Source organism: Mesoplodon densirostris, chromosome 4 (genome assembly GCF_025265405.1).
Source record: "Mesoplodon densirostris isolate mMesDen1 chromosome 4, mMesDen1 primary haplotype, whole genome shotgun sequence".
NCBI classification, from domain to species: domain Eukaryota; kingdom Metazoa; phylum Chordata; class Mammalia; order Artiodactyla; family Ziphiidae; genus Mesoplodon; species Mesoplodon densirostris.
The window spans coordinates 85998322-86020243 of record NC_082664.1 but is presented as its reverse complement, the minus strand read 5'-3'; the positions used below and the strand labels follow the sequence as shown (position 1 = coordinate 86020243).

The window sequence follows — 21922 nt, the reverse complement described above, 5'->3', positions numbered from 1 at the left end:
GGACCATAAATCAAGAGACTCTAGTTCTGGTTTCACTACAGTGTGATTTTTAGACCAGGTTTTGAATATTCAACTGGCTATGGCAGCCAAACAAACAACTTAGCAGATGCAAGAAAAATAGGTGGTATTGAGACTATAAAGGGGAATTCCTTCCTGCCTGGTTTGATCATCACAGCTATTATGTACTCTGCTCAGGTTAGTTGTTGCCAAGCAAGAATATGAGCCCAGTGTTGCACCACTTGATTTTTCAGGAAAAGCTGAAAATCTAATTGTATGAAATCTTGAAATTTTGGCAACTAATTCAAAAATTAAAAAACATTGTTTATTGTTTAGACAATTTTTTCTTTGTCATATATATATATGCCTGTAGGCTGTAAACTGCCACTAGTTTGTGATGCCAACTTTAGACAAATCATTTCATTTCTTTGGGCCTCAATTTTCTCATCCTTAAATTGAAGAGATAGGAATTGGTCTCTAAAGTCCCTCTCAGTTTTGACTTTAGATAAGTTTATATAAAGATATGGCAGGGAGTGCTGTGACTCTGTAACATTTAACTCTTTTCCCTGGAACAGACTGGGAAAACATTTCAAAAGTTATAAACATGTCTTACTAATTGGAAAAGTATCTTTCCCTGATAAAGAGTTTAACGTTTTTAGCTGCATTTCCCAAACTTACTTTTCTTCATTAGCCTCTGAAGACATCCCATCCATTTTCAAAGAAAAACTGTTTCTGTAACAAATACACAATATGAGAAAAGGTGAGAAAAAAGGAAGAGAAGTTGTAATCTGTGAAGAGATTAAGAGCAGAGCAGAGTTGTAATTTCAGGATTACTTTCTGTGGGAGGGCCCCCCCGCAAAAAAAGGGAAAACTTCACTATGGGGCTATGAAACACGAGAAATTTTGAGGATTTTAAACTACTCTCTTATAATTACCAATCCTGGAAAATTCTCATACTCAAGAAGAAATCAGTGACTAACTCTGATTGGAATGATATGGACTTTAACGGTTCAAATAAAAATTTGTCCTAGTTTATATGAGTTTATGGATTATATAATAATTCAATCTCAAAATATAGTCAATCAGCTATCAAAATACTGATATTTGCATAAAGTAGATTTGCATAAATGCATATTTATCTTATGAAAATTTAACTTTAAGTACTCCAGCAAAAAAAAATTTAAGACATAAAAATAACATTTTAGGGGCTTCCCTGGTGGTCCAGTGGGTAAGACTCTGCACTCCCAATGCAGGGGGCCCAGGTTCGATCTCTGGTTGGGGAACTAGATGCCTCATCCTTCTGCAACTAAGTCTGCATGCTGCAACAAAGACCTGGGGCAGCCTAAATAAATAAATAAATAAATAAATAAATAAATGGGGGAAAACCATTTTAAACAGTGTAGTTGATTATGTTTACAATCTCACTCAATGAGTATTTGTCTTGGAAAGAGTGTGCAATAAGAAGCATAACCTGAAGTTTCTTTAACTGGTCTTATCTCCTACCTATCCATACCTATATTTCCACTTCATGCATTTTAACCTTAAACTTTATCCCTGGGTAAGAAAAAATTCCATTGCAGATTTCAAAAAACAGAATAGCTAGAGATTCTGACTCAACAATATTAGCATTTCTACTACAATACTAAATTAATACCACATACATATGGATTTCCCTGGTGGCGCCTGCCAAGGCAGGAGACGTGGGTTTGAGCCCTGGTCCGGGAAGATCCCACATGCCACGGAGCAACTAAGCCTGCACCACAACTACTGAGCCTGCACTCTAGAGCCCGCGAGCCACAACTACTGAGCCCACGTGCCACAACTACTGGAGCCCACGCGCCTAGAGCCTGTGCTCCGCAACAAGAGAAGCCACTGCAATGTGAAGCCAGCGCACCGCAACAAAGACCCAAGGCAGCCAAAAATAAATAAATAGACAGATAGATAGATAAAAAGACTAAAATACTTACTTAGAAAAAAAAATACCCATACACAAACTGTCAGAATCAATGTTCTTACACTTCTAGCAATAAGTAAAAAACCAAAACAACAAAAAAAAGGTACTTAAAAGATATCTTATTTTACATGCTTTCATCATATATAACAAAAGTCAAATTAAAGAACAGTACTTCATAATGAACTTGAACCTGAAGTAAAAGTCTGCTTATTTTTCAGTATTGATTTATTTAATTAGCTGTTAATATAGATATAAGGTGATGGGTATCTTCTAGGATTTGATCTCTGACCCTCTCCTTTTGTCCTCCATCACTTTCTCAGTCTGCTTATCCATTCTTCTGGTTTCACTTACCTCCTGTTCACAGATAACACCTATATCTACTTAAAATAATATTTTTAATTTAAAAATATAAGCTATTACATACTATCCTCTTTCCCAAAAGCAACCACCTTCACTACTTTAAGTTAATTATTTTGTATCTAAAGAAAGCTCTCTTGGGACTTCCCTGGTGGCACAGTGGTTAAGAATCTGCCTGCCAATGCAGCAGACACGGGTTCAAACCCTGGTCCGGGAAGATTCCATATGCTGCGGAGCAACTAAGCCCGTGTGCCACAATTTCTGAGCCTGCACTCTAGAACCCTCGAGCCACAACTACTGAGCCCGAGCACCACAACTACTAAAGCCCGTGCGCCCTAGAGCCTGCATGCTACAACTACTGAAGCCTGCGCACCTAGAGCCTGTGCTCCGCAACAAGAGAAGCCACTGCAATGAGAAGTCCACACACCGCAATGAAGAGTAGCTCCCGTTCGCCACAACTAGAGAAAGCCCATGAGCAGCAATGAAGACCCAACGCAACCAAAAAAAAAAGCTCTCTTACCCACAACCACCTCCATCTCATATACACACACAGACACCCCATACCCAGAAAAATACAGTACAACAAAGAAAGATTACATGCTAATTTCACTACAATAAATATAAAAATCCTAAAAAGAACAGCAAAAAAAGAGCCAGCAATTTGTGAAAAGGTTGTGAAAAGGACAATATATTATGGTCATGTTGGTTATATTCCAGAAATGCAATACTGGTTTAACATTAGAAAATCAATTTTACAATTTACTATACTAACAGATTAAAAGGGGGAAAATCCTAAGATCATTTCAACAGATAAAAAAAAAGTTTGCTGACTGGGCTTCCCTGGTGGCGCAGTGGTTGAGAGTCCGCCTGACGATGCAGGGGACACGGGTTCATGCCCCGGTCTGGGAGGATCCCACATGCCGCAGAGCGGCTAGGCCCGTGAGCCATGGTCGCTGAGCCTGCGCATCTGGAGCCTGTGCTCCGCAACGGGAGAGGCCACAGCAGTGAGAGGCCTGCGTACTGCAAAAAAAAAAAAAAAAAAAAAAAAAGAGTGTGCTGACTTTTAACACCCTTTCATGTTAAAAAAAAATTTAGCAAACCAGGAATACAAGGTAAATTCCTTAATCTAACAAACAGTATCTATTTAAAAAACTAACAGCAAACATCAACTTAATGGTGAAACTGAAAACGTTTCCTGAGATCAAACAAGTATGACAGCTATTTCCACTTCTATGCAATCTATCACCAAGTCTCAGTGGTTCTATTTCCAATATATATCACAAATTCATTCACTTCTATCTTCAGTGCCACCACCATAATTCAAGCTGCCATCTCTCAAGTAGAATATTGCAATGTCTACCTCAGTGGTCTCCCTACTTTCACTCTTATCCCCCTAAAATACTTTCTCCACATAGTAGGCAGTTATCTTCTTAAACATAAATCACATTTAAGACATTCCCTTACGTAAAACCCTTTAAAAGCTTCCCACTGTACTGAGAATAAACTCTTTATCAGGACGTACAAAGCTCTACAAGATTTGGGTCCTACTTGACTCTCAGACTTCAGACTTCATCTCATACCACTGTCTTCCTCACTCTACGCTAACCACACTGGCATTTTATTGCTGCACACACAAAGCTCTTTCCCGGCATTAAATTTATATTTGCTATTCTCTCTTGGCAAGAAGCCAAGAAAAGTACTCTTTGTAGCACTGTGTATGTCTCCTTTGTGGCATTACCACAACCGTAATTTAAAAGTCCATTATGTAAATTAATTATTCCTTTTATCTTCCCAAACTACCTGATGGAAGAAATTTTCACATACTGAAGTATGGGGAAGCCATTCTGGATTATACATGATTTGGCTTGAACTTTATTCTAATTAAAACAGCCAGTGTTATGGCTTATCAAACATACACTGTACATCTGCTTTAACCATTAAAGAAAAGGGTATATTGTACAGAAGTAAAGAATGTCTGTTTTGAATATAGAGATAAATGCCTCCTTTTCCGGGACCTCAGTGCTAGTACTCCTTTGATGATAAGGCTCACTACCCAGGCTCCCAGGCCATACTGACTTGCTGTGTATGCATTAATCTTTTTTGGAAACTCTGAAGGAATGTACCCTTGTCATGTTTGATGTTCTTTGTTCTGACAAAATATAAAACTGTGCTGAAAATCATGCTTCTCCAGAACAGTTCCTCAGAGCTATCTGAGAGGTTGTCTCCCAGGGTATAGTCCTCAGTTTGGCTAAAATAAAACTCTCTTCTATTCTTATTATAGATTGATTATTGATTATTTGCATCAACATACCCTTGCCCCAACAGTAAACTCCATGAGAACAGGGCTGGTGTCTCTTATGTTCACTGTTACATTCTGAGAATCTAGCACAGCGCTTTGTAAATAATACGAGCTATAAATATTGCTGAATGACTAATTAAGAAACAATTCTTTAAAGTTGCCTTCATGATCTATGTCTTGCATTTTTTTCTTCCTTTGGAAATATTTTCAAATTCAGTGATATATTAAAAATTCACAGATTAAAAATAGTAAATACGGGCTTCCCTGGTGGCGCAGTGGCTGAGAGTCCGCCTGCCGATGCAGGGGACGCGGGTTCGTGCCCCGGTCCGGGAAGATCCCACATGCCGCGGAGCGGCTGGGCCCGTAAGCCGTGGCCGCTGAGCCTGCGCATCCGGAGCCTGTGCCCCACAACGGGAGAGGCCCGCGTACCGCAAAAAAAAAAAAAAAAAAAAAAAAAAAAAAAAGTAAATACTATCAAATCAGGATCACCTAAACATCTTCATTGTTTGAATCAGTCATTGTGCATCATTCTTGTTTAACCTGCAGACCAGCTGGCAGTTGATTAAGTAATAAGATTCAAAGCTTATTGATGTCCTCTTTTAAAAATATTCTATTCAGTACATATCTGTAAGTTACACCTCCAACAGAAATAGGAGACTCCAGGTTCTCACATTAAGCTTCATGTGTAAAATGCTATTATGGTTGAACTTTTGATCATTGTCACATTAATTGATTATTGATTGGTTCCAAAACTGTGCACTTGGCACACAGGTAGGGGTGCTACAGCTTACTCACAAAGGTGTTCTGGGATATTTTGAACTTTTGAGAGAAACAACAATTCTCAACATCTATCCATCACTGCTAGCTCAAAATAGTACCCATTCACATTACATTAGTTTTGATAACATATTATCGCAAAGCTGGATTTTTGGCAGTTGCTGTGATATAAAGCAAGTACTTTTGATCAATGTGGTACTGGAAATGAGGGTGGCAGTATCCAATCTGATTCCAAAATCTAAAAGGTGTGCAATATTCAACAGGCACACATATCCAATTAGTAAATAATTGTAAGTATTTATGAATAAAATTAAAATATTATCTTTTACTTCAATTTATGTATATTATTTTTTTCAAATGGCTACTAAGCAGCTACAATCACTTGACAACAACTTCTAAAATTGTTTGGACCTAAGCACTTAATAAATATTGATAGAACTGTTAGGTATTTCTTTTGTCCTAGGGGCACCATGAGCCAAGAAAATTTGGGAACTACTAGTCTAAATAATCCAGAGGTCCACAAACTACAGCTGCTGGGCCAAATGGGTCTTTAACAGTAGTTTTTTACATTTTACATCAGTTACAGAGAACAACAACAAAAAAAAGCATAGAAAGAAGAAATGTGACAGAGATCATGTAGACCATCGAGCTTGCAAAACCTGAAAATCTGCTATCTAGCTATTTGTCCACTCCTACATTTACTTCACCACTATCTAGAGTTAATATATTTCATAGTGTCCAATGATATAGATTCTAGATCTGTGCTGTCCAATACAGAACAGGTCTAGAGTCTATATCATTTAAATTTTAATTTAAATTAATTAAAATGAAATAAAATTTACAATATAGTTCTTGTTACAATAGCCACACTGCAGGTGTTCGTCACATGGGACTAATGAGTACCGTGTTAGTGCAGAAATAAAACATTACCATTAACACTGAAAGTTTTATTGGACAGCACTGTCCTACTAACAATATCTAGAGTGTCTTCTACCATCTCTTACTTAGCATCAAACACATCATTAATACTACCACTCCAAATATTTTTACGCAGTTTACATCTATTTGTCATCTTGGAAACATTCCCAAACTTTCAAGAAGAATTATACTGCTTTGAACCCAAACTTTAATTAGCAAAATCTTACATTAACTCCTCATCTCTATAAATCATTCTTCCCTTCAAGTTCCACCTCAAATACCACTTTCTCCAAGAAGCCTCCTTTAGTCTCCATTGCCAAAAAGCATCAAATAAGCTTTTCTGTGCTCCCATATTCCTTTAGAATGTCCTATAATCCTTTACATTGTCCTGTTTTATAGTTATCTGTGTATATTAATTCTTTCCCGTTCTGGACTGTAAACTCTAGATGAGGGACTCAATCAACCGCTCCCAGCCCTAGCACAAGACAACAAAGAACCCAATACAAATCTGAGGAATTCGACTTATTCAACCGAAAACTTCAATCTTAATACCTAGCGTAAGTTCTGTTTTGGTCTTCTCTGTCATCTCTCTATAAAGCTATCTTCAAAATTCCAATCGGCAATGTATTTTTTTTTAGAACTTTTTCTTAAACTCTAGTATTGAGATAAACAGCAAGAAAAGACTCCTTAACTCTGGCCTAATAATGGACAGAGGAAGATTTTTTTTTAAACTTATTTGTGGTGTACTAATATTGGCTTTATTTGTTTATGTTATTACATCCGCCGGAAACCCAAAATCTGCTCAGTGCTGCTAGCACTCGATCAGACATTGTAAATAAACCATAAGCCGAGAGTTTAAAATCACTTATTGCTGTCACTTCATTTATAGCTAAGAAAAGATTGAGTAAGAAGTGCGAAGAGACGCGAGTTCCCCAAGGAAAAGAAACTGGGGTGCGAGGAAGAGTACCGGAACCCTGACAGAAGATGGCGGGGCGGAGCGCCGCGGGCCGGGACGCCGCGGGCCAGCGAGCCGGGTCCCCCTCGCCGTGGGGCCCAGGTGTGGACGGAGACTGCTAGGGAGGAGGAAGGCGGCACATGTACAGGCCGAGGTGAGGAAAAAAGGAGCCCCGCACCCGCGGAGAAGCGTCAGTACCTGAGCCCAGCGAGTTCCAAGGCAGCTTGGCTGTAGGAGCGTCCCCCACCTCCCTCCGCGGGGCCTTCAGACCGCTCAGACAAAACCTAAATCCCCCCGCGCGAAGACCAGGCCGAAAGTTACCCGCCGCGGCCCAACTGCTTGAGAAATTCTCCTCAGACTTGTTTGGGGTCCGCACGCTTCTCAGAGAGGCACCTCACCACCACCCCTCGACGTCACCTCACAACACCCAGACGGCCTCAGTGAAGCATTCAAATCTAACCGCCTAGTTGGAGCGCATGCGCAAAGCCGCTCAACGCGTCGGCCCCGCCCCTTAGACTCCAGAGCCTTCCTAAGACTCCTTTAATCAAACTTCCTTTGCAGCCTGTATGCCGATTTTATTTCTTTCAAGGTTATCTCATTTTCTACCGAATTTTCCTTTGTCCCTTCCCATTGCAGATCCCCCACAGTATGGGAGCGGCCATCTTCTTTTGATTTCTTGCTATCAAAAGGATAGGAGCTTTGCTTCCGTACAAAATGGCGGCTTCTATCACGTTGCGTCACATCCCCCTAGTTTTACTCCCTATAGCTAGCAGGAAACAGTAGGTTTCGGGGACGAGGTGGCCGAGTGGTTAAGGCGATGGACTGCTAATCCATTGTGCTCTGCACGCGTGGGTTCGAATCCCATCCTCGTCGAAAATTGTTTTTGCGTCTGATTTGAACAGATAAACGTAAATTTGCTTGCGGAATGGAAACAGTTGAATATTTGTTCCAGGTATGATCTACTAGTCAATTTACTCTAGCACAATCAACCTACTGTTTGAATCTTTGAAAGACAGGTTCGGGAGCGTTGTGACCTCGCAGATAAAGAAAAAGTTGGGAAAGATGCATTTCCTGGGATTCGGAGTTTAATTAAAAAATGGATTTAATGTCTTTTTAATGAAGTAAACAGTGCATAGAATTCCACGATTATTACTGTTCCCATATGTTCCAATTGTGGTCTAGTCAATATTAATTAACCCAGCTCCTGATTGAGGAACTTCAATTACTGTGGATTCTTACCCAGGGTTTTCACTTCAAAAGCTACCGTGAGACAGTGTTGAGGATTCTCTTCCAGCCCCCAGCAGGCTGCAGGTGTTCAAGAAAAGTATTCAACATTAAAAAGATGTTGACCACACGTGGAAACCTGGTAGTATCTAGAAGCCAGAGACTGAACATCTACCTTCCCAAAGGAGAAGGTCTTAATTCCTCTCTTGGATTTAAGCAAAGGGGGAAAAACAGGGAGTAGAAAAAGAATAGATTCCCCTCTTGAAAGGTCATCGGGCAGATTCATTCAACTCACATTTAACAACCTTCATTTATCCAGTATTTATCTACAGGCAACAATGAATTACAGCACTTTAATTAACCATAACCCTGTGATCACGATAGACATTTTTATTACTCCATTTTATAAATGAGGACATTGAAAGATAAACTTGCCCAAGGTTATACAGCTTCTGTAATTGCAGAAAAGGCATTGTAACCCAAGTCTGTCGAACTCTGGTGGCTCTTAACATCATCCTATGTGGTGCTGGAAATTAGTAAAAAGTGCTCATCAATCCCTTGCGGTAATGGTTTACACATTCTCTCTGCAGTGTACAGTACCCCAGAACCTGGCACCGGGCAGGTGTCTTCAGCAAAGTTCTCAGCCCTGAGTGTGGAATTCAGGCTCCAGTGTCTCCTCCTTGTCAATCCAAATCCCTTGGGAATGTTGATACCTGCCTGGGCTGAGGACTGAGGGTCACCCCAGCACCTGCCTTCAGCCTTGCTCTGTAATCCATTCACCACTCTGCTGCTAGGAGGTGTTTCTACCCGGATGCTACACACTCCCAAGGGGTCCATGGATAGAATTCAATTGGTTACTTCATTGGGGAAAAAACTGCAGCTTTATTTTCATTCATCTCTAATTGAAAGCACTTCCTTCAATAAAGATAAACAGCAAACTACAGTAATATTAACCTTACCCGTGATTTTTGTCACCAATAGAAATAACAGATATTGTTATATCACATTACTGTTATTGCTTTATGCTCATTACTACTACTTCAAGATAATGGTAGTTGTTGGACCTGCCATTAGATCTTGTAAATTTATGCATTCATAAGAAAGTACATGCATTATACTATTAGATCACAGATTTTTTTTAATTTTAAAATTTATTTTATTAAAGTGTAGTTCATTTACAATCAACTATATATATATATATAACAGAAATTGTGTTAATTTCTGCTGTAAAGTAATTCAGTTATACGTATATATACATTCTTTTTCATATTCTTTTCCATCATGGTTTATCAGAGGATATTGAATATAGTTCCCTGTGCTATACAGTAGGACCTTGTTGTTTATCCATTCTATATATAATAGTTTGCATCTGCTAATCCCAACCTCCCAATCCATCCCTCCCCACCCCTCTTCCCCCTTAGCAACCGCAACTCTATTCTCTATGTCTGTGAGTCTGTTTCTGTTTCGTAGATAAGTTCATTCATGTCATAGATTCCACATATATGTTAGATTAGATTCCACATGTAAGTGATATCATATGGTATTTGTCTTTCTGCTTCTGCTTCACTTGGTATTATATCACAGATTTCTGAACTATTTTGATAACTGTATTCCAACTTAACTGGTTGACTGTATATTACAACAAACTTAATGTTATGCATTTAAAAACAATATTCTGAGAAGGGACCCATAGGCTTCACCAGACTACCAAAGATCTATGTCACAAAAAAGGTTAAGAGCCCCTGAGAGATTTTTCTGAAGTGCCCTCAAGACATTGATCTTAACCTTCCTCTGAACTAGGCCTTGCTCTCTCTGGACAAAGCTCATGCTTACAGTAAGTCTTGCTATGACAGTCCCAGTTTTTTGCACTTCTTTGATCTCTTGATGTATAAGAACTGTGCTTATTTTACCTGTTTCTGAGAGAATCAAAAGGATTCAGGCTAACACAGAAGGGTAAAGTAAGTCTCTTTAAAACCCAGAGAAAAGATTGTAAAACTCCTCTTGAATCCCGTCTGGAGTCACAGCTGGGGAAAAAAAAAAAGGATTAACAACATGCCAGATTATTTAAAAGCCTGAGGGCAGGGGTGTGGATTAGTAGTAATGGAGAAAAATTTATCAATGTAATGAAGGCAGGCAGTAAAGCGTTAGAGGCGCCATCTACTGGAGAAGCTGCAACTGAAGACTTGGACAATATAGTTCTGCCTGAATGGCCCATACGTTTTGAAATATCCCCATTACTCCCCCAAATTTGTCAACAAACCACAGCTCAAGGAAATCATTCTCCATCAACACCAGGGTTCTTCACAAGTCCTATCCTGAACTATTGCAGGACCTCTCACCTCTGGAAGACTAGGAGAGAAAGAACCATTGCGCAGCCAGATGCATTACCAAGATATTCCAGCGCTCCTGTTACTTCAGTACCAGGGAATGGACCTTCATGCTCTGAGTCCAGCTTCAAGAAGACCCATTCTCTCTGGAGAATGAGGTGCTCTTGGAAGAACTGTCCAGTGTTTAGTTGGTGACGGTCTGCTGCCTGAGCAGATCCTTACGTGTCAGCAGCCCTCATGGACAAAGCTCTGAAGGAAGAAGTGAAATACAGGAATTTTTTTTTTGGGTGTGCCTCCAGTTTGTTTCTTAACTCTTACAAGAGAAACTCAGACCCAGGGCTGCAAGACTTAACAAAGATTGGTTTTGAGAGGCAGGCAATATCAGAAGTGAATTCATTCTGTTTCTTACCATTAGGAAGTATGGTCCCACTGAGAATCATCTCTGGGAAGACAGTTGTGACAAGACCTGGAGAAGTTCAAGAATGAACCCAAGCATTCTCCTCTGAGTCTGCAACATCAACTCAGAACTTTTTTTTTCCTCAAATTATTCCCTCAGCTGCATGCTATCATATGAAAATGTCCACCTTGCCATAACAACTTCTGGGAATGCCTACTAAGCTGAAAACTAAACAATATTTTCATATTGAAGATCGATAGAGCAAAAATTGAAATCTAGTTTATAGTAAACTTGTTCAGGAAGACAAAGTGAATAAATGCCAATAGACTAGGGGAAAGGGGGAATAACACTTGCTTATATCCCATGCTTTGTATCTTCTGCAAAGATAGCTATGGATAGATAGCAAGAACCAGTTACACCTTTCCTTCTCATCACAGTGAGGATGAGCAATGCCCCAGATTTCAAATTTCAAATATTCATTTGAAATCTCCAGAATGAAGTAAAACTGGGTCAAACCCAACTTCAGTAGGTGAAATTAATGGATGAAGGACCTGAGGACATGGCTGATGATTCCATGGAGTTAGAAGCAATAATTCCTTTTCTGATTTTGGTACTATGGAGAAGTAAGTTTTTCATATTTCTCTTTGGGCTAAATAAAAGGTCATTGACTCTAAGCACTTTTTTCTCCTCTGGCTTTCTCAAAGATTCTGACTTTCTTAAGTATTTTTATCTGAATCTTTTGATTTACATTTATCAATTCTAGATCAGATGCCTTCAGTAAATGCTTAGAAATGTTACAAAGGACAAATGAAGGCTATATTTGTTCTGAACTATGACAGCATACTGAGTGATAACAAGAGACCAGAAACAATTCCAAGTCATCTCAATGATCAACTTTCTGTTGATAGCTAATACAGATATAGATTTTAAATTCTGATTTTTAAATACTTGAATAATATAGAAACTTGACACCTAAAATAAAATTTTGCTTTCAGAAAACTGAAATAGCTCCTTGACACTAGTTTCTATGTACTCACTAAAAGGATCACTTAAAATCAACTCTCCTTTCAATGACTGTCAGTAATCATTTTTTGGTATAACCCAGCAAGTAACAGAGGCAACCTTTATTTTAGCCCATGATGTAGGACTTAATTTTTTTTTCTTTTGGCTTAAACAACAGAAATTATCTCATAGCTCTGAGGACTGGAAGTCTAAGATCAAGGTGACAATAGGGTTGGTTCCATCCGAGGGCTGTGAGAGTGAATCTGTTCCACATCTCTTTTCTAGCTTCTGGTGATTTTCTGGCAATCTTTAACATTCCTTTGCTTGTAAAATTCTTAATCCTTATAATTTTGCCTCAATTCTGATTCTGGACAATTTAGCATTTAGGATGAAATATAAAGCTATTCTTACTCCATTTCAAATGTTGGAAAGTTTACAAGAAAAAAGAACCAGAAAAATTGTATCATTTATTGTTTACTTGAATTAATGAAGTATTTTCAAGAATTTTGTGCCTAGATGCCACATTAATAAAGTGTTAGGGAATGCAATGCACAGGGCTCTCTTTGTGTCTGAAAGTATGCCAAATCTAGAATATCAAAACTCTAAACTGCTTTTAGATCTCTCAGCTCTGTTATGATAAAGAAGCATTATTTGAATCTGCTAAGGCATATTAAAGGGGTCAGTCACTTTTGCAAATTATTATGTATTGCTCATCATTACTGTCTCCAAAATTCCAGACATATGGTGCTCTTTTTCCATCCCTGGTGAAAGCGACCCATGGCCAAGGCACTTGGGAGTGGTACCCACCAGCTGCATGGAGGTCAAATAGACCTTGGGAGTTGTGCAGTGGGTGACCAGGAGAGTCACTATTTCAGAGATAACCAAAGGTTAAAAAAAGAGAGAGAGAGAGATCTTTTAACACTTAAAAAAAATTTTTTTTACCTTGAAAGATATTATACATACAATAATATAATAGATACATGTAATATATTGTGTATGTATAGTTTAAAAGCATAAAACCAGTACAATGTATATACAACCCAGCTAAAGAAATGGAATATTACTAGGACCTTTGAAGCTTCCTGTGTGCCCCTCCCTGCTCGCATCCTCCCACCAAAGAGAAAACTACTTCACTGAATTTTGTGTTATTCATCCTTTTACTTTTCTGTGCTCAGAACCCTTCCAGACCTCGCCCCGTGTCTCTCTTCATCTTGCTTGTTTTTCCTGTCCTTTAAAATCCCTTGTAACAAACCAGTAATCGAGTAAGGAAACTGCTTTCCTGAATTCTGTGAGCCATTCTAATAAATGGTTGAACCTGAGGATGCGGTTGTGGGAACCTTTGAGTCACAGCTGGTCAGAAGCACAGGTAACAATCTGGACTTGCCATTGGCATTTGGAGTTGGGGCAAGTCTTGTGGGACCAAGTCCTTAACTTGTGGCATCTGACCCTATCTCCAGGTAGATGGTGTCAGAGATGAGTTACAGTGTTGGACACCCAGCTTGTGTCAGAGAATTGCTTGATGTGGGGAAACCACCACATATTTGAAGTACAGAGTATTCTGTGAGTAAAGGAAAATGAGTTTTTCTTTCCTGGTACCTAAAATAGTTAAACACATAGAAGCAGAGAGTAGAATGATGATGCCAGGGATTGGGGGCAGGGGTACATGGGGAACTGCTATTCAACAAGTATAAAGTTTCAGTTACACAAGATTCTTAAGTTCCAGAGATGCTGGACCACACCGTGCCTACAGTTAACAATATCATATTGTAGACGTTGAAATTTGTTAGGGGTAGATCTCATGTTAAGTGTTCTTACCATAATAAATAATAAACATATAAAAGTTTTGTGAATCACGGGACACTGCCAATAAAGTGAAAAGACAACCTACGAAATGGGAGAAAATATTTGCAAATCATGTATCTTTTAAGGGTCTTGTATCCAGAATATATAAAAACTCTTATAACTCAAAAACAAGCCAATCTGAATTAAAAATGGGCAAAAGATTTGAATAGACATTTCTGCAAAGAAGATACACAAATGTCCAACAAGCACATGAAAAGATGTTTAACATTATTAGTTACAAGGGAAATGCAAATCAAAACCACAATGAGATAATACTTCAATCCCACTAGGATGAGTACAATCAAAACAATGGAAAATAACAAGTGTTGGTGAGAATGGAGAGAAACTGGAACACTTGTGCATTGCCCGTGGGAATGTAAAATGGTTCAGCTGCTGTGGAAAAGTTTGGTGATTTCCCCCCAAATTAAACACAGAATTACCATATGACCCAGCAATTCCACTCCTTGGTATATACTTGAAAGAACAGAAAACATGTATTCAAACAAAAATTTGTATACAAATGTTCATAGCAGCACTATTCACAACCGCCAAAAGGTGGAAACAACCCAATGCCCATCAACCAATGAATGGATATACAAAATGTGGTATAACCATGCTATGGAATATTATTCAGCCATAGACAGGAATGAAGTACTGATGCATGCTATAAATTGGATGAACTCAGGGAACTTCCCTGGCGGTCCAATGGTTGACTCCGCGCTTCAAATGCCAGGGGTGCAGGTTTGATCCCTGGTCAGGAAACTAGGATCCCACATGTCACACAGCGTGGCCAAAAAAACAAAACTGGATGAACCCTGAAAACACTATGCTAAACAAAAGATGACAGACACAAAAGGTCACATATTATGTGATTCCATTTGTAAAAAATGTCCAGAATAGGCAAATCCATAGAGACAGAAGGTTGACTAATGGAATCAGGGGCTAGGAGGAAGAGGAAATGGGGATTACTTATTTAAAGAGTATGGGTTTCCTTTTGGGTGATGAAAACGTTTTGGAACTAATTAAGAGGTGATGGCTGCACATCATTGTGAATGTATGAAACACCACTAAACTGTATATCTTAGAATGGTAATTGTGTTACGTGAACTTTACCTCAATTAAAAAACCAAAAAGACAAGTAGTAAGAAAACCAGACACACAAGGTATTAGAAAAAGGTATCTATTTACAAACCAAAAAGTCCCCAAACTCTAGCTGGAGGGAGAAGGAAGGAGGTAGCAAGTATGAGCAGGTCCTTTAAGAGCCCAACCTCACCCCTGAGAAAGTCTGAGTACCACCCCATGTGGTCAACTCCTACTTCATGGCCCATCCCTGTTCCAGTCTGAGAAGTAATCCCTCCATTGGCCACAGCCCTCAGTCCTCTTGCCAGTCATCCTGTGCCCAGGCAGGCATTGGTGAAAAGTACTCAAAGCCTGGCCCTTTATAGCGCAGGGCATGCAGGAACATCACAAGATCCTGGGGCAAGGGGTCCTGTCGCACTAGCCGGCACTCTGCACAGAGTGGGTCTGTCTCTTGATCCACGACATCGATTTCCGTTGCCTTCCCTGATGCCAAGGGCGCTGTGGCCAGATCCTGAGGGCCTGCCTCAACGGCTCCATCCATCTTCTGGGCAGATGCAGCCAACTCTCCTAGGCAGTTTTTGCCCAGCTCTGAGGAAGGGGCTGTGGAGTCTGGGAGTCCTGGAGACAGGTCACCCTCACAGACATCGAGCACATCCAGACTCTGTTTGGCCTGGTGCTCTGCCACGAGGTCCCGTAGTAGCTCCTCATCTGTCTTTGGAATGTGGCCGCCTCGGCCTCGGGAGGGGCCCCAGGCGACTGAGTTGTAGATGGGGTCATTGAGGATGGGGTGACCCAGGAACTGGAGGTGGACTCGGATCTGGTGGGTGCGGCCTGTGAGCGGCCGGCACCGTACCACACTGGAGTGGCCATTGTAGCTCAGTCTCTGGAACACTGTCTCACAGGGCTTGCCCCGAGGATCTACACGGCATACCCCTACCTTGTAGGACACCACCAAGATGGGTTCCTTGCAGGTTACTTCCTCGGCAGGGAACTCCCCCTCCACCCGGCACATGTACTCCTTCTCCAGCTACACAGGAGGGAAGAGGGAGAAAGTCAGCACAAAGCCTAAACGCATGAAGCCCAAACCCTCTGCAGTGATGACAATGGACCTGTGTCAGACAGAAGAGGATTCAAACCCCAGCTCCACCATTTGCCAGTTGCGCAATCCTAGGCACATTACTTACTTAGTCTCTTTAAATCCCATTAACTTGTCTGGAAAATGTTTGATTAGAAAAGCATTTACCCCAACAGGGCTGTTATATGGATTCAGTCAGCTGGGCTCTAACGTACTTGGTACTGGAGCTTGGTATACAGTAAACAATAAATATATTACAATCAGATCCTGAATTACAAGTCTCAAGACCACAATCACCACCATTTAACTCTTCTACCCAAGCACCTTCCAACGCCATCCAGAATTCTTCCCACCAAGCAGATTCTCCCCACAGTCTTAAAAACCTTGCTCAGCCTGTCAGCACTTTAAATCTTCAAAACAGCATATTACTGAGAGGCAGTATATGTCATCTCTAAAGATCTTTTGAAACATGAGAGATAATAACCTGTCTCTGGCACTTTCGGTGTTGACCTTCCTGAAGATAGGAGGCATGACCAGATAAACATGAAGCCTCACTTCAGATCTAGAACTCAGTGACACCCTTTCAACAAAGAGCAGTCATGAGGTCAGAAGGTAGCAGGCAGGAGGCAAAAGCTTGGCTCACCTGCCGGTCCCGAACCTGTTCATGAATTCTCTCCGAGACGGCTGCTGTCTTGGCAAACATAAGGACCCCAGAGGTAAGGCGGTCAAGCCGATGCAATGGGTGTAGCTCCTTGAGTTGGTGCTCCTTGCCCAGGATGAAGATGACCGTGTTGTGTCGGAAGCGGCCACAGGGGTGGACAGGAATGGAAGAAGGCTTGTCTACAACCACCACGTCTTCATTCTCTGCTAGCAGGCGGACGGGTTCTGCTGTAACTGGTGGCTCATGCCTGTGCACTGTGTTCCGTAAGAAGTCATTGTCCTGCCGATGACATAGGCAACCAGTCAGCCCAGGGTCCAGCCACCTATAATCAGTCAGCAGCACACACAGTTTCCTTCCCTCTTCCTTACTGATATGGAAGAATGGTCACAGTACATACTTAAGCAAAAAAAGCAGTGTGCATATTGTAGTCTCACTTTACAAAACCACAGACATACAGGTAGATAGCAGACATTGAAAAACTCAAAGAAGGATATACACGAAATGTTAAAGGTGATATCCCTGGGTGGTAAGAGTATGGATTTTTGTTGTTGTTATTCTGCGTATTCGTATTTTCTCTACCACAAAGTTATATTCAAAAAGTAAATTTTTCTAAAATAAAGGGAAAAAACCTCCATAAATCATCACTTACTGTGACTTTGAACAAACACCAAGCTCTACGTCCAGAGATTTGGGCTCTACACCTGGATTTGCTACAGGCATACTGTATGCTCTTAGGGAAGTCATTTAACTTCTCCAGGCCTCAGTTTCTTCATCTGTAAAATGTGAGGGTCACTCCAGACCTGTGCTTCTCAAAATTGGGATGGGAGAGGGGATTCAAATCACTCACTCTCCAAATGCCTTACATCCCCTCACAACTATGGCGAGGCAGTGTTAATAACAAGGGTGTCTGGTACCTCAGCTGTGATGGAATTTTCAAGAAGAGTCAAAGCACTGGGCTAGATAATTCTAGCCTCAATCTCTGTCATTTCACAATTCTATCTTATCAGGCTCTACGATAAATAATTTAAGCCGAAGTTATAAGGACACAGGCGTTGGAGGTGGCATTGTTACCTTACCTCTGTGAGGTTTACCTTAGTTTTCTCAGCTTCCTCACAGGTAAAATGAGGTGGCAGTATCTACTCCACAAGTTTGTCCTTAGAATTAAATGTTAAAGTACCTAATGCTTAACTCTGTGCCCAGCACACAGTCAGGAGATATAAATGATAGTCTCGGTTATTACTATTTGTACAGAGATCTACAATGCAAGGTAGAAAGTCATAAGCACCAGTGCCACAAGACAGAGCATAAAAGGAGCTGTGAGAATTACAACTTCTGTCCCTTGGAAACACCGAAGACGCCCTGATGGAGGGGATAAGTGGGCTGAGTTCTGAAGCATACAGGCTGTCTACCTGCAGAGATGGGGCGCTAAAAGAGTGTTCCAAGTGAAAATGAGAAAGCTTCAGAATTACCCCGATTTTACTCCAGTACCTATGCCCTAGTAACTGTGAAATAAAACCCTGCCCCCTTTTGGGCAGGCCCCATGAGGACTCCACCTTGAGCACAACGCTGAGGTCCTGTACTGGCTCCTCGTTGAGGTGCAGGCGCCCCGCCCTGACCGCGGCCTCGTAGTAGGCAAGAGGCTGGGCTCGGAACTCGGTGCTGAAGACGTGCAGCAAGCTGTGGCCCACCCAGCGGCCTTTGCAGTAAGTTCGGAAGTCAAAGTAATAGGGCCGCACTTTGCGCAGGCCGCCCTCAAAGTAGTAGCTGGTCTCGGCAAAGTGTTCATCGCCGAAGCTAACGCCTGCCCGCCGCTTCTTCGGGGGCGGCACGACGCGCTCCCCGGTTGCGCCCCGCCGCTTCTTCCGCTTGCCGGGGCCCGGGGCTGCAGTCGCGGCCTGCTCCCCGCTCCCTGCGGCCTGCGTCGCGTCCCCCGGGGCCGGCTCCACTCCTGGGCCCGCTGGCTCCGGGTGCCCTGGGGGCTGCTTACCCCTCGCGTCGCCACCCGCATCTCCATTTTGCTGAGCCGGAGCTCCCAGCCCGCTCGCTGTCTCGGCCCTGGTCGAGAGTGTTTCCGCCATGGGGCCCCTACAGCCACCCCAAGTCCTGTCAAAGGTGAGGCGCCGGAGGTCGAAGAACACTTGCCCAGAAACCTGGAGCCACATGCGGCCGCCCAGCCACATGACCACCAAGCCGCGGCGGTCAGGTCGCGCTCTGATGACGTCACTAGACACCAACCAATCAGTGAGGCCTAGTGCCGAGGCGGGACTGCGTTAAGAATAGGAGTGGAGGGGCTTCCCTGGTGGCGCAGTGGTTGAGAGTCCGCCTGCCGATGCAGGGGACACGCGTTCATGCCCCGGTCCGGGAAGATCCCACATGCCGCGGAGCGGCTAGGCCCGTGAGCCATGGCCGCTGAACCTGCGCGTCTGGAGCCTGTGCTCCACAACGGGAGAGGCCACAACAGTGAGAGGCCCGCATACCAAAAAAAAAAAAAAAAAAAGAATAGGAGTGGAGTGAGCAGAATGAGTTGAGTTGAGAGGCTGTGAGAATGATTCATTAAGTGTAGATTCCATGTAGATATGCTCGACGTCCCTTGAGTCTGGAAAGACTCTTGAAAGTTATTTCAAAACAAAACAAAATGAGGATTGCTAAACTCTGAATATCCAAGAAGCAGTGTTGTATACTTTAAAGGGTATTATATTTTGTGACTTATATAACTCAATAAAGCTGTTATATATGTAATTAAGCACACACATCTCAGAAGCAATGTTTTTACACTTGTCCTTCTTCCTAACAGCATGAGAAGGACTAGAGATCTCCCATTTGCCTCCCATATGCTCGTGTCCTGAGATTAAAACTCCAAGTGGATCAGAAGATGTACTTGTCAGAGTTCTTAAATGCAAAATACTGAAACCAACTTATGTTAACTTCATAAGAGATGGAATTATTGAAAGGATATTACTGCCTCATAGGATTCACAAGAGAGCCAGAGAACAGGCTCAGAAACATCCAAATCAAGAGAAGCCAAGGCCTCTGAGAACCAGCCACATGACAAAAAGGTGAATTGTATGGAATGTGAATTATATTTCAATAACGTTGTTATTTTTTTTTAAATACTCAAAATGTGGTCCGTGGATTAGCAACATGGGCAACATCTGCTAGAACCGCAGAATCTTCTTCCTCCTTCCCTCTAGATCAGCTGAGTGAGAATCTGCATTTTAACAAGATCCTCAGATGATCTGTCTGCATATTAAAGTTTGAAAAGGACTTTTTTTTTTTGAAAAGGACTTTTATAGACCACGCAAAGTAGATTTTTGTCGTACCCTTTGGACATCCAGCATCTTCTCAACACTCTTCTTTGTGTGGGGAATTTCCCACATTAAGTACTGCCTCCAAGAGGTGGAATCCAGAAACTGGCCTTCCCAGCCTCCCTTGCAATGTGGGCATCCATCACCTGGGCTCCTTTGATCAGGCAGAACCTTTGGTTCAGAGGCATATAGCAGAGGAAGCAGGCACAGTGTGGAATACATGTCTGACAAGATAGCATTGGAGGTATCTGATTTGGGGGACTAAGAGTGGGGGAAGTTCTTGTGTCCAGTGCCCAGCTGCAGTGTCTATGTTCAATGGCATTGGGGTGCTCCCTGAGAAGTCCCTCAGTGAGGTTTAGACACTGAGGTTTACTCAGTGGGTGTAGACCCCAAGTCTGACTCTTTGGTCCATCTTGAGATTCTGTGAACTATTTAATATCTTTTAATCCTGTGGTGTACAATAGAATAGCCATTAGCCACCTGTGGCTATTTAAATTTAAATTAATTAAAATGAAAAAAATTTTTTAATTCAGTTCTTCAGTTACAGAAACTGCATCTCAAGTGCTCGATAATCACATGAAGCTAGTGGATACCTTATTGGACAGCTCAAATACAGAACATTTCTATCATCACAGAAATTTTATTGTACAGAGCAGCTTTAATTAATTCCTTTTACTGTTTAAACTGGCTAGAATGAGCTCTATAGTTTGAACTAAGAACTCCACCTAACTTACTGTGATAAGGATTTAAGTCTTTAATTTAAGAGCAATGGGAAACTGTCAAAGAGTTTCTGGGGTGTGTGTGTGTGTGTGTGTGAGTGTGTGTGTGTGACATGATCTAATCTCCATTTCGAAAGATTACCCTGGTTGCAACTTGGAGAAGGGACTGAAGAGTGAATCACAAGGTCTAGCTCCAATTCAGTGTGGTCTTTGACCATGAGGGTTCTAATTTAAACATTCAGACACCAAACAAATTTTGAACATTTGCTAAGCATCACTTGGCTCTAGAGATACAGAGGTAAGAAAGACATGGTTCCTGACCTCAGTGAAGGCCTAGGCTGGTTGAGGAAACATATAAAACATATTTGTGCTAAACACATTGTGGTTAAAGCAGAGACTAAGATAGAGGGATGCTGACTGCCCTCATGTGGCTTCCCAGTGTGAACAGTCCTTGGGGAGGGGGAGATCACCAGGGCTTATGGTTTCAGCTTTGCAAGTCCAGGATCTGGTTTGGATTTATTCAGTACACACACTAATTAAACTCAGAGGACACAGATGAATCGCTAAGGGGGACCATTTGTTAATTTACAACTGTAACTTTAAGTTAAAAGGTGTATTCAATTTTATACCAGCCACTGTTTGTGCCTACTATTAAAGGCACCCTCATCCTGGTATCAAGATATGTAAGAGGCCAAATATGAAATCAAGAGTTTTTTTTGGTGAGCAGGAAATTAGAGAAAACATCATAAGTGAGTTGAAAGGCCATGGAGCAGCTCAATGAAGCACCCATAAATCTATGACAGTGATCCTTTCTATGAATCAGATGCTACCAGATTCGTGTCACCAGGTCGGGTGGCAGTTGGAGGACTCTGTGGATTCGCCCATTCTCATATATTCCCTGTGAATCAGCACTGCCAAAATCTTGCCTATTATTTGCTCCTTTGTTTTCTAAACTTCTTGCTTTCCACTTCCTTCTGTTTGCATATTCTAAGAATGGTTATAAATGTAACAGAGTACCTTGTAGTTCCTTTTC

The 21922-nt window shown here is 41.6% G+C and overlaps 2 protein-coding genes and 2 non-coding genes across 4 annotated transcripts in view; 2 read left to right on the top strand and 2 right to left on the bottom strand.

The window, feature by feature from the left end:
* Positions 1–7690, bottom strand: part of KNL1 (kinetochore scaffold 1) — a 64248-nt gene extending 56558 nt beyond the window's left edge. The window contains 2 exon segments of the mRNA XM_060096617.1: positions 676–729; positions 7456–7690. Coding sequence (XP_059952600.1) covers positions 676–710 — 35 coding nt within the window. The 5' untranslated portion in view covers positions 711–729; positions 7456–7690.
* Positions 7691–8048: 358 nt separating this feature from the next.
* TRNAS-GCU (transfer RNA serine (anticodon GCU)) lies at positions 8049–8130 on the top strand. Its single transcript has one exon. It is a non-coding gene; the product is annotated as a tRNA-Ser (tRNA).
* Positions 8131–10387: 2257 nt separating this feature from the next.
* LOC132489676 (small nucleolar RNA SNORA26) lies at positions 10388–10507 on the top strand. The gene has a single exon (XR_009532067.1). It is a non-coding gene; the product is annotated as a small nucleolar RNA SNORA26 (small nucleolar RNA).
* A 4706-nt stretch (positions 10508–15213) lies between these two features.
* RPUSD2 (RNA pseudouridine synthase domain containing 2) lies at positions 15214–19051 on the bottom strand. The gene is made up of 3 exons (XM_060098300.1): positions 18419–19051; positions 16848–17144; positions 15214–16156 (listed from the first exon to the last, which is right to left on the bottom strand). The coding sequence occupies exons 1-3, from the start codon at positions 19043–19045 to the stop codon at positions 15422–15424; spliced, it is 1659 nt and encodes a 552-aa protein (XP_059954283.1). The 5' UTR covers positions 19046–19051; the 3' UTR covers positions 15214–15421.
* Between the last annotated feature and the right edge of the window lie 2871 nt (positions 19052–21922).

What these genes read in the sequence shown, in the direction of transcription:
- RPUSD2 (XM_060098300.1), bottom strand. Translation starts at nt 19,045, where the DNA reads ATGTGGCTGGGCGGCCGCATGTGGCTCCAGGTTTCTGGGCAAGTGTTC. An exon ending in ACCTCAGCGTTGTGCTCAAG is followed by an intron (nt 17,145 to 18,418) that starts GTGGAGTCCTCA and finishes TGTCATCGGCAG; the next exon opens with GACAATGACTTCTTACGGAA. An exon ending in AACAGGTTCGGGACCGGCAG is followed by an intron (nt 16,157 to 16,847) that starts GTGAGCCAAGCT and finishes CCTCCTGTGTAG; the next exon opens with CTGGAGAAGGAGTACATGTG.